Raw genomic sequence first — 14,379 nt, 5'->3', positions numbered from 1 at the left:
CAACAAGAGTGACCTCTGGTTGTCCTCACTGCTACACTCCCAACAGCGCCATGACAGTTTACAAATGCCATGGCAACATCAGGAAGTTACGCTATATGGTCTAAAAAGGGGAGGCATGAAGAATCCACCCCTTGTTTGGAATATAATTAAGAAATAACCATAAAAATAGGCAGCCAGCAACCCTCGGGGCTGCTCTGTCTATGGAGTAGCCATTCTTTTATTCCTTTACTTTCCTCATAAACTTGCTTTCACTGACTCTATGGACTCGCTCTGAATTCTTGCATGAGATCCAAGAACCCTCTTTTGGGATCTGGATCTGGACCCCTTTCAGGTAACACTTTCTTGGTTTGTGTCCTTCCCTGCCTCAGTTCCCCACTACCTTAGCAGGGTTTCCTGGGATTACTTCCTAAATCAACTATTTGAATCCTTGTTTGGGGAACCCAAACCCAGATGGCAAGTTTCTTAACCTCTTGCATCCTGGTTCCTCTGGATGGGTGAATTCCAGGAGTTAACAGAGACACAGCACTCACAGCAGTGTCTGGAGGTATGTTTGGTTAATACATAAAAAATAAAGAGACAAAGAAACTTTATTTATACAAAACTCCACCCCTTCTGTTCTACTCTCCTCAGCAAACACAGATAACAGGTGATGAAACTAAAACACACAGACGAGCATTACTCAACCCAAGGTTCCCGCCTTCCCTAGCACCTGAGGTCTGGGCCAACGTGCAGGGTAACTGCTGCCTTATGCCTGCTGTCTGGATTGCCCGGCCCACAGGGTGGCTGAGCATATTTATTCTGGGGGTTCCATGCATACGAGGAGCCCCCAGTCATACAGCTGGGGATGGGTGTTTGGCAGCAAATTGTCCCTGCTTTAGTCATAGCAATTTTTCATGTCCTCTGTTGCTCCCCTTAACTGAACACCCCTTGACAGCCGGGATTCTGCCTCCAGCATCAACCTAAGGAAGCTCTGTTAAATGAATGAGCACGTCTAGGCAATGACCACCCTCCCTGAAGTTCAATTTCTCATCGATTTCCCAAGGCCGCCCAAGTCATTCCCTTGATGGCTGTGTTAGTTTCTAGGCTCGGCTTCTAGTTCAGTGAGACAGAGGCAGGTGGGCCTCTACGTGGGCCATGGTGATCTGGTGGGCAAAACATGCCTTGGGCAGTTACAACAGGGACAGTCTGCTGCAGAAGCTGTGGAGGGAGCAGCCAACAACTCGTTCACAAGTCGAGGTGCCCAAGGGCCTCAGTTTTCCTGCAGGGGCCTGCCGTGGGGCACAGCGACCCAGTGCCCTCTACTCTCATGGGATGTGGCGAGCCCAGCCCAATGCTGGGCGGGGTCCAGTCTCTGCAGCCCAGTGTTACGCCAACGTCAGTGGGGCCAATCACCTTCATACACGATTCTTCAAGTCTTTTGGAAATCTGCCAGCCTGGCTGCCTTCCAGGAGGTGGCATTTCCCAGGCATGGATAAGCCCTAGTCCTCATCTGCAGACTCAGCAACAAGAGGACATGCACCTAAGAGACCCTCATGTATGTGGGTCCCACGGAGACAAAGTTCACGATTTTGGGGGTCTGGCTTGAGCTCTGAGCATTGCCAGGGGCAGGATGGAAGGACGATGAGGGTTTAATCTTCTCTGAGATGCCCGAGGGTGCCAGGGAGGCCGGACACAGGCTGGCCTCCAGTGGAACCCCACCTGGAGAGGGGTCTGGGGCCCTCAGGGGGGTTGTAGGGGGCGAGGACCTGTCTCCACAGCAGCAGCCACAGCAGGGACTGGCCACGACAGGGGTCTGGCCACCATCCTCCTGGCCATGACACTGTTTCAGGTGGCCGCACAGGTGGCAGGTGAGGGCTGAGTAGACAATGCCACTGCCCAGGCTGTCCACAAGGGGGTCTGTGGCCTGCTCCTGGGGAAGTGGGGGCTTTGGCATGTCCTCTACCTTTTCCCCCGGCTCCAGACCCAGGTGCTCTGGGGAGCTGCTTGGGAGATGTGAGCTCTGCGGACTGTGAGGTAGCTCCCTGTCCAGTCCAAAGGTGAACAAGGGGACAGGGACTGGGGCAGGGTCCCCAGGGCAGCCAGGAATGAGGTCTTGGAAAGGCTTATACCCCTCTTCCCCACTGCTAGCCCCAAACCCACATTTCTCCGGGGACACAGCACTGCTGGCAAGCAGGCTTGAGAAGGCCTTGTAACCAGCCTCTCCTGGGGGACCCAAGCCCACCACCGCACTGGCCTGGGTGCCACCCTGCTCCACCGCATGTATAAACTCCCGATAGCCACTGGTGGGGGCCGAGACGGGGGCTGCAGCTGCCCCATGCTGGAGGACATTTCGGCGGAGGATCTGCTCCCAGGTTTCTGGCTCAGGTGGGGGCACAGTGGTTGGCTCAGAGAGCTGGGGGACAGAGGGCATCTCGGGTTCTACTTCCTCCAGGTGTCTGGCCAGCTGTGGGTCTGGACCCAGCTCTCTGGGACACGGTGACTGGCTCAGGGAGTTGCTGAAGCTGCGGTAAGCAGGGTTGCCTGCGATGACGAGGGGCGTCTCTGTGCAAGTCAGGTTGTCTGGACTCTGGGTCGGGCTGGCAGGAGGACTTGGCTCCAGGTGGAGAGGCTGCTCCTTGCCCCAGGGAGGTGCCTCCTTGGGCCCTGCACTTGGGAACTCATCCCAGGGCATGTGAGCACTCGTACTTCCCGAAGGTGGGAGAAGGCATGACTCCCCCATGTCCTGCTGGCAAAAGCCCCCATTCTCCTCTCCGAGCAGGTCCAGGAACAGGCTCTCTGTTAGCCGGGCCACAATGCCCTCCCTTCCCTCCTGGCAGTCATCCCTGCTGCTCTCAGGCGATGCACAGAAGCTCCCTTTTTCTTCCTCTACCTCCTCCTCCTCCTCACACTCCACCGGGGCCTCAAACAACTCCACGCATCGCACCACGCTGATGCTCTCTGGCCAGAGGACTGTCTTGCTGATCTCCACTGGGCACCATGCTGATTTTCCAGAGCCCTGGAAAGGCATCTCTTTGGCAGCCTTGTGAGGATCTTCATCCCTTTTCATGTTGTGCTCCAGAAAACAGGGCAAGAGCTTGGTAAGACAATTCTTCCAGTGTCTGCAAAAGCAAAGTTTGGTCAGGGTTCGGTTTCGACACTTGAAAAACTCCTATTCATTCTTCAAAGCCCAGCCTGAAATCACCATGTCCTGATGGCTGTCTACTGCAGACATGCCTTCTAACGTTATAATCAGTCATTGATCAGTCTATGTTGCTAGAATGAGAAATCCCTGAGGGTAGGGTCTGTGTCTTTGGGATTTCGGGAACCCAGCATATGTCCTGGGCACCAAATACAAGCTCAGATCTGTTGAGTAAGAAAAAGTCTTTATGGATGATGATAATTAAAAGCAACACCATTATCCCAAGCCATGACCAATTAGAAAGGATATGGAAGCCGGGTGCGGTGGCTCATGCCTGTAATCCCAGCACTTTAGGAGGCTGAGGAGGGAGGATCGGTTGAGCTCAGGAGTTTGAGAACAGCCTGGGCAACAGAGCCCAAGCTGTCTCAAACATCTCTACAAGAATTAAAAAAAAGGAAAATTAGCTGGGCATGTTGGTGTATGACTGCAGTCCCAGCTACTTAGAAGGCTGAGGCTAGAGAATCACTTGAGCCCACGAGTTTGAGGCTGCAGTGAATCACTGCACTCCAGCCTGAGGGACACAGCAAGACCCTGCGTCCAAAAAAAAAAAAAAAAAAAAAAAAAAAAGATGCGGGATCCTAGGGTTGAAGCAGGGTCCTGGACCCCCTTTAGTTTCTGGAGTATGGAAAGGTCCAGCAGGCCCCAGGGAAGAAGCTAAGGAGGCCGCAGTGGCGGGGCAACACAGCGAGAGCTTGTCTTTACAAAAACTTCTTTTGGTATTATTTTTTTTGAGACAAGAGTCTCACTCTGTCGCCCAGGCTGGAGTGCAGTGGCACAATCTGCGCTCACTGCAACCTCTGCCTCCCGGGTTCAAGTGATTCTCATGCCTCAGCCTCCTGAGTAGCTGGAATTACAGGCAAAAACCTTTTAAAATAGCCAGGTGTGGTAATGCACATCTGTAGTATCAGCTACTCGGGAGGCTAAGATGGGAGGATCACTTGAGCTCAGGAGTTTGAAGGTGCAGTGAGCTATGATCGCACCACTGCACACCAGCCTGGGCCACAGAGTTGAGATCCTGTATATTAAAAAAAAGGAGGGGAGTGTTCAGGATAGTGGCTATTTGCCGACAAGTATACAATTAGGTCAAGATTTTAACAACAGGCACGGCTGCTCTGGTTGTTAACTATAACAGCACTCCCAAGGGGTATCACCATGTACCTGACACACCAGTGAAACTCAGGGGGCTTGGCCAGCAGTCCACGTTTCCAGAACACCCCTCCTCCTGCCGTCCCTTGAAGGCTAATGTCACAGGGCAATTACCGAATGCAGGGAAGAGAAGGCAGACATGGAGCTAGGGGCTTGCCTCTCCAATTCTATCACCTTCCCAATGCATGCAGGCTGTGACCTAAGTTCAGATACATACGGGCACTTGGCTGGTTCCTGGCCTCGGGACCGCTTCTCCCACTGTGACCCCTAAAATACAGAGACAGCCAATGAAAGAGCAGAGTGGCCTTGCAGCCCGGCCTGGAGTACTGCAATGCTCAGGAAGGGGTGCAAGCCTCGACATCACACAGATCAGAAGTCCAACAGGTCACTTACGCTTTCTGAGCCTCAGATTCCTGGGAATTAATTACATTGTCCTAATATTTACAGGGACTGTGGTCGACGGCAAAAGTGGCCACAGAGGAGTGCTCTGAATCTCCTCCCATCCCTTGAATCTACACTGGCCCTGGGACTTGCTTGGGCCCATAGAATGTGATGGAAGTGATATCATGCCAGTGCTGCGCCTAGGCCTCAAGAAGCCTTGGGACTTCCCACCCTTGAAAACTGAGCCACTCTGTAAACAAGCCTGGGCCGGCCTGCTGGAGAGTGAGAGGCACATGGCTCAGGCACCTGCACTGTCCCAGGTAAGAGTCAGCCAACTAGGCTGGGTGCAGTGGCTCACGCCTGTAATCCCAGCACTTTGGGAGGCTGAGGTGGGTGGATCACCTGATATCAGGAGTTCCAGACCAGCCTGACCAACATGAAGAAACCCCATCTCTATTAAAAATACAAAATTAGCCTGGCGTGGTGGCACATGCCTGTAATCCCAGCTACTTGGGAGGCTGAGGCAAGAAAATTGCTTGAACCCAGGAGACGGAGGTTGCAGTGAGCCAAGATCACGCCATTGCACTCCTGGGCAATAAGAGCAAAACTCCGTCTCAGAAAAAGAAAAAAAAAAAAAAAAGCCAACTGTCAGACACGGAGGGAGGCTACGGGGACGGGTCAGCTCAATTCAGATCTGCCCAGCCCAGCCCAGCCCAGCCTCCCCCGCCACCCTCACTGCTGAGCCCAGCCCCAAATGCCAGCCTGCAGAAGCATAAGCTAAATAAAGTTGTTGTAACCCTCTACATTTCGGGGTCATTTGTTACACAGCAAACACTAACTGATACATAAACGGCACTTGGTATTTGCAAGAGGCTGGAATATGCACTTTATATGTATTGTCTCAATAAATTCCAATATCTGCCCTACCAGGTAAACACTGTTATAACCCACAAGAGGAAACTGAGGCTCAGAGAATTAAGCAACTTGCTCAAGTCCACACTGCCAGTGAGTGGCAGAGTCAGGATTCAAAGCCAACACCACTAGATTCCAGAGTCCCTGGAAAAGCAAGGACCCTCAGACCTTCTCTTCTAGACAGGACCTATAATCCCCCTTTCTCCTTCCTAGAGAACTCTCATCTTGCTCAGGCAAACCCCACCCACTCACCCACAGGACCATCGCCTTGGGGAAGCTGACTCCACCCCTGGCTTAGGGGTGGGATACATTTCAGGCCAGTGAGAACCCAGAAGAGATTTGCTGGTGCTTCGGGGGCGGTTTCCTATGCTTAAGAAGAAGACACAGAAAGCCTGTCACCCTCTCCTTCCTCCTCTCCTTCTGGCCTCTAGCCCTGGTACTGGCACCTCCCCAGGGAATGACACAGTGATGATGACCCAAGGGTCATTCTCCCAAGGGGAGGGAAAAAAACAGGAAACCAACCCCAGAGAAGCCCACCCCAGGCTGGGATTGCCAAGGGGAAGGGCGGGAAAGCCTCTGGTCTGCTAATGACCTCATTCGGCTTCTGCCTCTGTCTCCCCTGCAACCCTCCTGACTGTCTATTTGCCATTCCAGAAGCCAGTGAAGGTCCTTAACAGCCCAGGTGTTCTGAACCACACTTCTTCATGTACACAGTCCCACGTATCCTCATCCACGCCTACTCCTACCTGAGCATCCTGGATTATTATAGCCACGAGGCGGCTGCGGGCTGGGTTGGGAATCTGATCCCACCATTCTTTCTTAATCCTGAAAAACAAAAGGAAAAGGTGTTGATCTCTGAATTATTGACAGGTGAACGCTCCTCCCATAAAAGTGGTCGTTATCACCAATACTTATTTGGCGTCAGAGATCAGGCTGATTAGTTTCTGGAGGTCAAACCACTGACTCATCACTCTAACCTGGTTACATGGATTCTACTGCTAACCCTATTCTACAGATGAGGAGAGTGAGGCCCAAGGAGGTGGAGTGACAGCTGGTAGGTGGCAAAGCCAGGTTCACACTCCCGCATTCTGTTACCCAGCACAGAGTTCCTGAGGAGGCCACCTGTGTCCTCAGTGGGAATGAGACCCCAGGGGATTAGGAAAGACTCAAACTGCAGAGAGAGGATTCTAGGTTCCCCTCAACAATCCCTTTTTCAGAGCAGCTGAGGGCAAATGACCAGGGAATGGCCTGGGATAGCCTGGGAAGCTGGGGGACCTACGGAGAAACACAACCCTTCTCTCTTCCTGGCCTGCCTGGGGCCATGGTGCATCATCACTGGGAGGTAAGGTCCTCAGACCGCTTCTGAATTAGCCTCTGCCCATGGTTTCAATAAATAAACACATATTTATTGAGCACCTTCTATGTTTGACTCACTGTGCCTGGCCCTGAGGCCACAACAGTGAACGAGACAAAGATGCCTGCCTTGGTGAAACTGACCTTCAAGAGGGGCAGATGGATGATAAATGGAGACAGAAATGCTTATATGAGGCCAGGCATGGTGGCTCACGCCTGTAATCCCAGCACTTTGGGAGGCCAAGGCAGGTGTATCACCTGAGGTCAGAAGTTCGAGACCAGCCTGGCCAATATGGTGAAACACCGTCTCTACTAAAAATGCAAAACTTAGCCAGGCATGGTGGCAGGCGCCTGCAATCCCAGCTACTCAGGAGGCTGAGGCAGGAGAATCGCTTGAACCTGGAAGGCGGAGGTTGCAGTGAGCTGAGATCGCGCCACTGCACTCCAGCCTGGGGGACAATGTGAGACTCCATCTCAAAGAAAAAAAAAAAAAAAAAAAGAAAGAAATGCTTATATGAGGTCATTCATTCATGGTAATAAGTGCCATGAATAAAGATAAAGGGGTAGAAGTTCAAGATCAGCCTGGGCTACATAAGTGACAGCCAGTCTCTACAAAATGTAAGAAAATTGGCCAGGCACAGTGGCTCATGCCTGTAATCCCAGCACCTTGGGAGAACGAGGTGGGTGGATCACTTGAGGTCAGGAGTTCAAGACCATCCTGGCCAACATGGTGAAACCCCATCTCTACTAAAAATACAAAAATTAGCTGGGTGTCGTGGCACACGCCTGTAATCCCAGCTAGTCGGGAGGCTAAGGCAGGAGAATCGCTTGAACCCGGGAGGCAGAGGTTGCAGTGAGTCGAGATCGCACCACTGCACTCCAGCTTGGTTTTTGAGACTCCACTCTGTCTCAAAAAATAAAATTAAATTAAATTTAAAAAAGAAAATCAGCCAGGTGTGGTGGCATGCGCCTGTTGTCCCAGCTGCTCTGGAAGTTGAAATGGGAGGATCACTTTAGCCCAGGAATTGGAGGCTGCGGTGAGCAGTCACCGCGCCACTGCACTCCAGCCTGGGTAACAGAGTGAGACCCCGTCTAAAAAACAGAATGAAACAAGAAACCAAAGACAAAGAACAGCAAAGAGGCTGGCATGCTGGGATATGGTGATGGGGAGTGGGAAGAGGTACAGGTGATGGGGAAACTGAGGCTCAGAGCAAGGCGATCAGCTCAAGGTTGCTTGGAGGCATCAGTGACAAGATATGGAGGGGAATTTGCATTCCCTGCCTACCTAGTGTGTGCTGGGCCAAGAGTGGGCACTTTCATCAGTCATGTTAATAATCCTTAGCCACCTCTAATCCTGACTTAGTGAGGTTGAGCTTGCTGGTCCCATTTCAGAGATGGGAGGACTGAGGCTCTGAGACACCATGATTCCAAGGGCTGGCAAGAGCTCTCTGGAGGCTCCTTCCACCACCTCCCAGCCACTCGCCACTCATCTCCTCCCTCAGCCTTTACTGTGATTCGGCCTCTTCTGGCTGATGAAATATGTTCTCACCATCACTGTCAATCTGCAAAGCAGGAACCCCAGGCTCAGGGGTTTCAGCAACTTGTCGGCCACCAGCTACCAAGCTCCAAGGCCAGGATTCAAACCCAGGTCTCCTGACTCCATCAGGGCAATCGTCGCAAATTCCTCTGGCTCCTACCACATGCCCCCAAATGCCCCCAGTTGCCCAGGCACCCAGCGTTGTAAGGGGATGTGGGATGACTCCATCTTGCTTATCCCTGGCCAGCTCATTCTCCCCAGTCAGGGCCCCCCTCAAATTTTCCCTCCTTGGAGAGCCTTATCCTGGTCCCCCTTGCAAAAAGCACCCCAGAAGATCTCTGGCCTCCACCCTGGTCTAGTGCATTCAGAGAGTGGGTCACTATGGAAAACCACCTGTTTGTGATTGATACGTATTTTCGGTCTCCCCAGTAGGATGCCCGTTTTAGAAATGTGGAGTCCTGGTTGGGTGCAGTGGCTCGCACCTGTAATCCCAGCACTTTGGGAGGCTGAGGCAGGCAGATCATGAGGTCAGGAGTTCGAGACCAGCCTGACCAACATGGTGAAACCCCGTCTCTACCAAAAATACAAAAAATTAGCCGGACATAGTGGCATGCGCCTGTAATCCCAGCTACTCTGGAGGCTGAGGCAGAAGAATTGCTTGAACCCGGGAGGCGGAGGTTACTGTTAGGCAAGATCGTGCCACTACACTCCAGCCTGGGTGACAGAGTGAGACTCCGTCTCAAAAAAAAAAAAAAAAAAAGCAAAAAGTGGGGTCCTTGTCGATATGTTCTCAGCTCTACTCTCAAGGTGTGTAGTAGCTGCTCAGTAAATACGTATTATTGACTGAGAGGACTGCAAAGGGGCAGACTAGAGGGGCAAGTCCCTGCCATCCTGCACTCCAGAGGGACTGCTCGGCGGCACTGGGCCCAGGACTCACTTGGTGATGCTGACATAGCACAACAGGCAGACGACCAGGATGACAATGCAGAAAACGCTGACGCCCAGCAGGAGGTGCTGCTCGAAGGGCTCCCTGTAGGCTGGAAGTGGGAGGGGAAGCCATGAGCTGAGGTCAGCCATGGTACAGCCTGGGCTCCACTTCCCAGGACTGGAGACCCAGGGTCAGGACCCTCCTCCGAGACCCTCCACGATCTGACCGCCGACCACCCCTCCACCTCATCTCCCCGCCACTCTCCCTCTTGCACATTGAGTCCTCGTCACACCGGCCACCTCATTGCCCCCTGCTCCTCCAAAGCTCAGTGCCACCTCCAGATCTTAAACTTGCTGCTCTTTCTTTCCGGAAGCACAGAAGTCAAATGCACCGACTTAGGAGCCGGATGGCTCCTTGCTGTGTGACACAGGACAAGTCCCTTATCTTCTCTGTGCCTCCGCATCCTCATCTGTACTATGGGGTTAATGACAGAATTGATCGTGCAGGGCTGTTGCGAGGATGACATGATGAATCAATAGATAATGCACTCAGAACAGAGTGGCCTGTCCACATCATTAGCTGCCATCATCTCAACACGGTTGACTTCTCCTTGTTCACTTTCATCGTCACATTCTCCAAAAAGTTTTCCCCGACACCCTCCCTATCGTTGCCCCCCGCCCATCGCTCCATCCCCTTCCTCTGCTTTTATTTTCTTCCCAGCACTCACTGTCATCCAGATCCATGTGATTTCTTTCTTTCTTTATATGTTTGCTTTTTGTCTCTCCCTCCAGAATGTCAGCTCCACAAGAGTGGGGATTTCTATCTGCTTTGTTCATCGCCGATTCCCCAGTGTCTAGCACAGGGCTAGCCATGTAGGAGGAACTCAGCAAATATTTGCGAAATAATGAGTGAGGGTCCCATACATTGTTATCTGTTTCATACAAGCTATTTCCCTTCCCCAGGCCAATGGCAGATGAGAATCAATTCAAAACTTTCCCAAGCACCTGGTTCTGTGCTGGGTTCTGGAGATACAGCCATGGAGACCCTGCCTATGGAGCTCACAGCCCAGGGCAGGAGACACGTGGCTCAACTGATATCCACAGTGCAGGATGAGCAATGCTGAGAGGGCTGTGCGGTGGCAGGGTCAGGGTACTGCCAGCTGCCACTGCACCTACCACGTTGAAGAATCTTCTTTCATTGAGTTTTCACAACAGCCCTTACTCCTCCCATTATACAGATGGGGAAACTGAAGCAGTCTTCTTCACTCAACAGCTTTTTCCTCTCTCCCTTGTCAGGGAGACATGCCCACCCTAAGGCTTGAGCCAATCACGATTATCCTGTTCCTTTTTCCAGGCATTTGAGTTCCCAGTCTTCCTTGCAATGAGCAAGTAATAACAGTAACCATGTAACATGTAACAGTCTTGGCCAATGAGATGTAAGGGGAATTTTGCTAGGGAAGCTTCTAGAAAGATGTTTGCTTCCTGATTAAAAAAGAGAGATGCACAAGGTACACTCTCTCGTAGCAGCCTTTCCTTTCCTTCCTGCTTTATGTAAGACAGTGTGCAACAGCCAACCTGAGGGCATGGGTGGCAAGTCTAAGGATAAAATGCCACCATGTGAAGGATGGCAGAAGGGAAGACAGCAGAAGGGAAGAGATATCACTTGGCTGCTGTACAAAACCCAGTAGGTCCATTTGTAAGACTTCATTTTATGTGAGATAATCAATATTTCTACTGTGAAAGACCTGTGGGATACCTCACTGAAAAGAGTTGTTTCTGGGATGTAGGTTCCAAGTGAGAAAGTTCCCAGCCTCCTTTGTGGCTATGTGTAGTCATGTGACCATTTTCACCAATAGAATTTGAGAGGAAGTGATGCGGCCCACTTCCGGGCTGTCTGCTTTCAAGAAGCAGATGTGATCTCCACACCATCACGCCTCTTCTGCTGGCTGGATACAGACAATGGTGGGGCCCTAGAGCAGGGATTCTTCACTTGGGGTTGATGGACCAACATGGCTGCAGGTAGAATTCAGGAGTCTGAGAACTTGGATGGGAAAGAAATTACATCTTTACTTTCCCTAACCTCTCACACCTAGCATCTCCTTCCATTAAGAATGGAGGAAGGGGCCAGGAACACTGGCTCCCACTTGTAATCTCAGCACTTTGGGAAGCCAAGATGGGAAGATCACTGGAGCCCAGGAGGTCAAAAGCAGCCTGGGCAACATAGTGATACCCTGTCTCTATTTATTTTAAAATTTTAAAAATAAAATAAAATACAATTTTAAAAAAAGAATGGAGGGAAGAGACCCCAGTAATGACAGCATCAGTGATCCTGTCCCCAGCAAAACAAAACTCACAGCTATTCTCATATCACATCACAATTTCAGTATCATAAAGTATTATTTATGCTTATCTACTTTGAAATTACAGTATTTATGCGAGCTACCCCTAGAACTTATTATTTATAGATCTTAAGAAGCACATATATCTCTAGATTAAAAATGTGTTTAAATGTTTTATAACTGCATTTCAATACAATTAGTTTCCTCTGTAGTTCTATTTATTTTATTTTATTTCATTGTATTTATTTATTTTTAGAGATGGGCTCTTGCTCTGTCACCCAGGTGGGAGTAAAGTGGTACGATCACGGCTCACTGCAGCCTCAAACTCCTGGGCTCAAGTGATCCTCCCACCTCAGCCTTCCCAGTACCTGGGACTACAGGTGCATGCCACCATGCCTGGCTAATTTTTGTACAGATGGGGGTCTCACTATATTGCCCAGGCTGGGATTTTATGTATTTAAAAATATTCTGAAATGAGGTCCATAGGCTTCACCAGGCTGCCAAAGGAAACCAGGACACAAAAACAGTTAAGAATCTTTGTCCTGGAGAATGATGGCACCACAAGATGGAAAGAACCTCACTCCCCAGATTTCTACAGGGAGGGAAACCACCTACAAACCAGCAACATTCACGTTAGCTTGTTACGTGAGCAAGAAATATATTCCTATAGTGTTAAGCCATGGAAATTGTGGGCTTGTTTGTTACTGCAGCCTAGCCTGCCTACCTGGCAGATACACCATGGCAGGTGTATCTAATGGCAGGATTGCCATTAGAGGCATCCTATGATATAAAAGCCCAGAGACTCAGCCAGGGGAAGTGTCTGGCCACAGGGGAAGAATGGAGAGTGGAGATTACCATTGCTTAGGCCTCTTGATACTCACAGTTGTGCCACTTGGTGCTGGGGCTCCACTCACTCCAGGTGGTGTTATAGCACTGAGCCCAGGCCCTCACCCGTGCCCTGTAGGAAATCCCAGACTTCAGGGTGCTGGCTGCGATGCGGAGGGACGGTTCTAGGTAGGTCACGTTATAGATTCTGAACTGGTAGAGAAAAGGGAGATGTTAGGGCACCAGCCGGGGGCGAGGGGCACCAGTGCCCACCCTGGTTGCTGTCGTTAGCTGACCCCACCATGTTTAAGAGCCACCAGCCTGGGTATTTGGTTGTTCGTCCTGTTCAGGCCATTGCTTGCCACCTCTGTAACTGTGACCAGGCTAGAGCAACACGGGTCAGGCTCCTCGATTAATTAGCTGTATGTTACTTAGGCAAGTTGTTTAACCTTTCTGAGTTTTCGTGAGATAATTCAATCTCATCTGTAAAACAAGGGTAAGAGTCCCTACTACCACTTCCTGGCTGTGTGACCTTAAGTAAGTGACATAACCTCTCTGGACCTCAATGTCCTCATCTGCAAAATGAAGATAATAAAAGTGCCTATCTCCCTTCCCGCAGGGTTGTGGTGATAAGGAAATGGGTTAATATACGTAAGTATTTCAAATAGGGTTTGGTATACAAAAAGCACTGGGTGATCTTTCTAAAGGACTGGCAGGGTCGAGGCATCTCTCTCTGTCCTTCATGGGCTTCCTAATGTCTCCATGGTCAAGTCCAAACTCACTGGCCTAGAATCCAATGCTCTGCCCAACCTAGCCTCTACTGAGAAGTGACTTCCAAGATCTATTGTTAAGTAAACAAGGGAAGATGCAGATGTGTATGTGTTCTCTGCTTCTTTTTATGTTTTTTTGTTTGTTTGTTTGTTTTTTAAAGAGAGATGGGGCTGGGCATGGTGGCTCATGCCTGTAATCCCAGCACTTTGGGAGGCCGAAGTGGGTGGATCACTTGAGGTGAGGAGTTCAAGACCAGCCTGGCCAACATGGTGAAACTCCGTCTCTACTAAAAATACAAAAATTAGCTGGGTGTGGTGGCGGGCACCTGTAATCCCAGCTACTCAGGAGGCTGAAGCAGAAGAATCATTTGAACCTGGGAGGCAGAGATTGTGGTAAGCTGAGATCATGCCACTGCACTCCAGCCTGGGTGACAGAGTGGGACTTCGTCTCGAAAAAAAAAAAAAAAAAAGAGAGAGAGAGAGATGGCACAGTGATCACTGCAGACAAACCTAAGATGGCCCCGATGATCCCCACTTTGAATCACATCTTTGTGTCATCTGGTCTTCTCGAGTGTGGGCAGGACCTGCTACTTGTTTCTAACCCACAGAATATGGTAAAGGTGATGGGATATATAGAGGATTTCATGGATGTGATTATATTACAGAAGACTGTAATATCCTACTTGCAAGGCAAGTCTCTCTGCCTTGATGGCTTTGCAAAGGGCACATGGGAAGGAATTCGGGGTTAACTACAACCAACAGCCAGCACGAAACTGAGGCTCTCAGTTCAACAGCCTGCCAGGGACTGAATGTCACCAATATTGTATGAGCTTAGAAGTGACCCTTCCCCATTTGAGCCTCAGATGAAACTGCAGCCCCATCCCACACCTTGATTATAGCCTCACGAGACTCTAAAGCAGAGAACCTGGCTAAGCTATGTCCAGACTCCCAACCACAGAAACTGTGAGATAATAAATGGGTGTTGTTTAAAGCTGTGAAGCTGGTAGTACC

The 14,379-nt window shown here is 50.5% G+C and overlaps 1 protein-coding gene across 13 annotated transcripts in view; it reads right to left on the bottom strand.

Moving 5' to 3' along the window:
- Nucleotides 1-569: 569 nt before the first annotated feature.
- IL4R (interleukin 4 receptor) overlaps nt 570-14,379 on the bottom strand; it is a 95,076-nt gene continuing 81,266 nt past the window's right edge. For all 13 annotated transcript variants that reach the window (XM_034951120.3, XM_034951121.3, XM_063597402.1 and 10 more), the window contains 5 exons: nt 12,655-12,811; nt 9,445-9,544; nt 6,364-6,442; nt 4,542-4,591; nt 570-3,098 (listed from right to left, as the gene is read on the bottom strand). In XM_034951120.3, the coding sequence (XP_034807011.3) occupies nt 1,520-3,098; nt 4,542-4,591; nt 6,364-6,442; nt 9,445-9,544; nt 12,655-12,811 (1,965 nt within the window). In that variant the 3' untranslated portion in view covers nt 570-1,519. The remainder of the gene's footprint in view (nt 3,099-4,541; nt 4,592-6,363; nt 6,443-9,444; nt 9,545-12,654; nt 12,812-14,379) is intronic.

Source organism: Pan paniscus, chromosome 18 (genome assembly GCF_029289425.2).
Source record: "Pan paniscus chromosome 18, NHGRI_mPanPan1-v2.0_pri, whole genome shotgun sequence".
Lineage (NCBI taxonomy): Eukaryota > Metazoa > Chordata > Mammalia > Primates > Hominidae > Pan > Pan paniscus.
The sequence above is the reverse complement of the archived record's forward strand: the minus strand, read 5'-3'. Positions and strand labels throughout refer to the sequence as shown.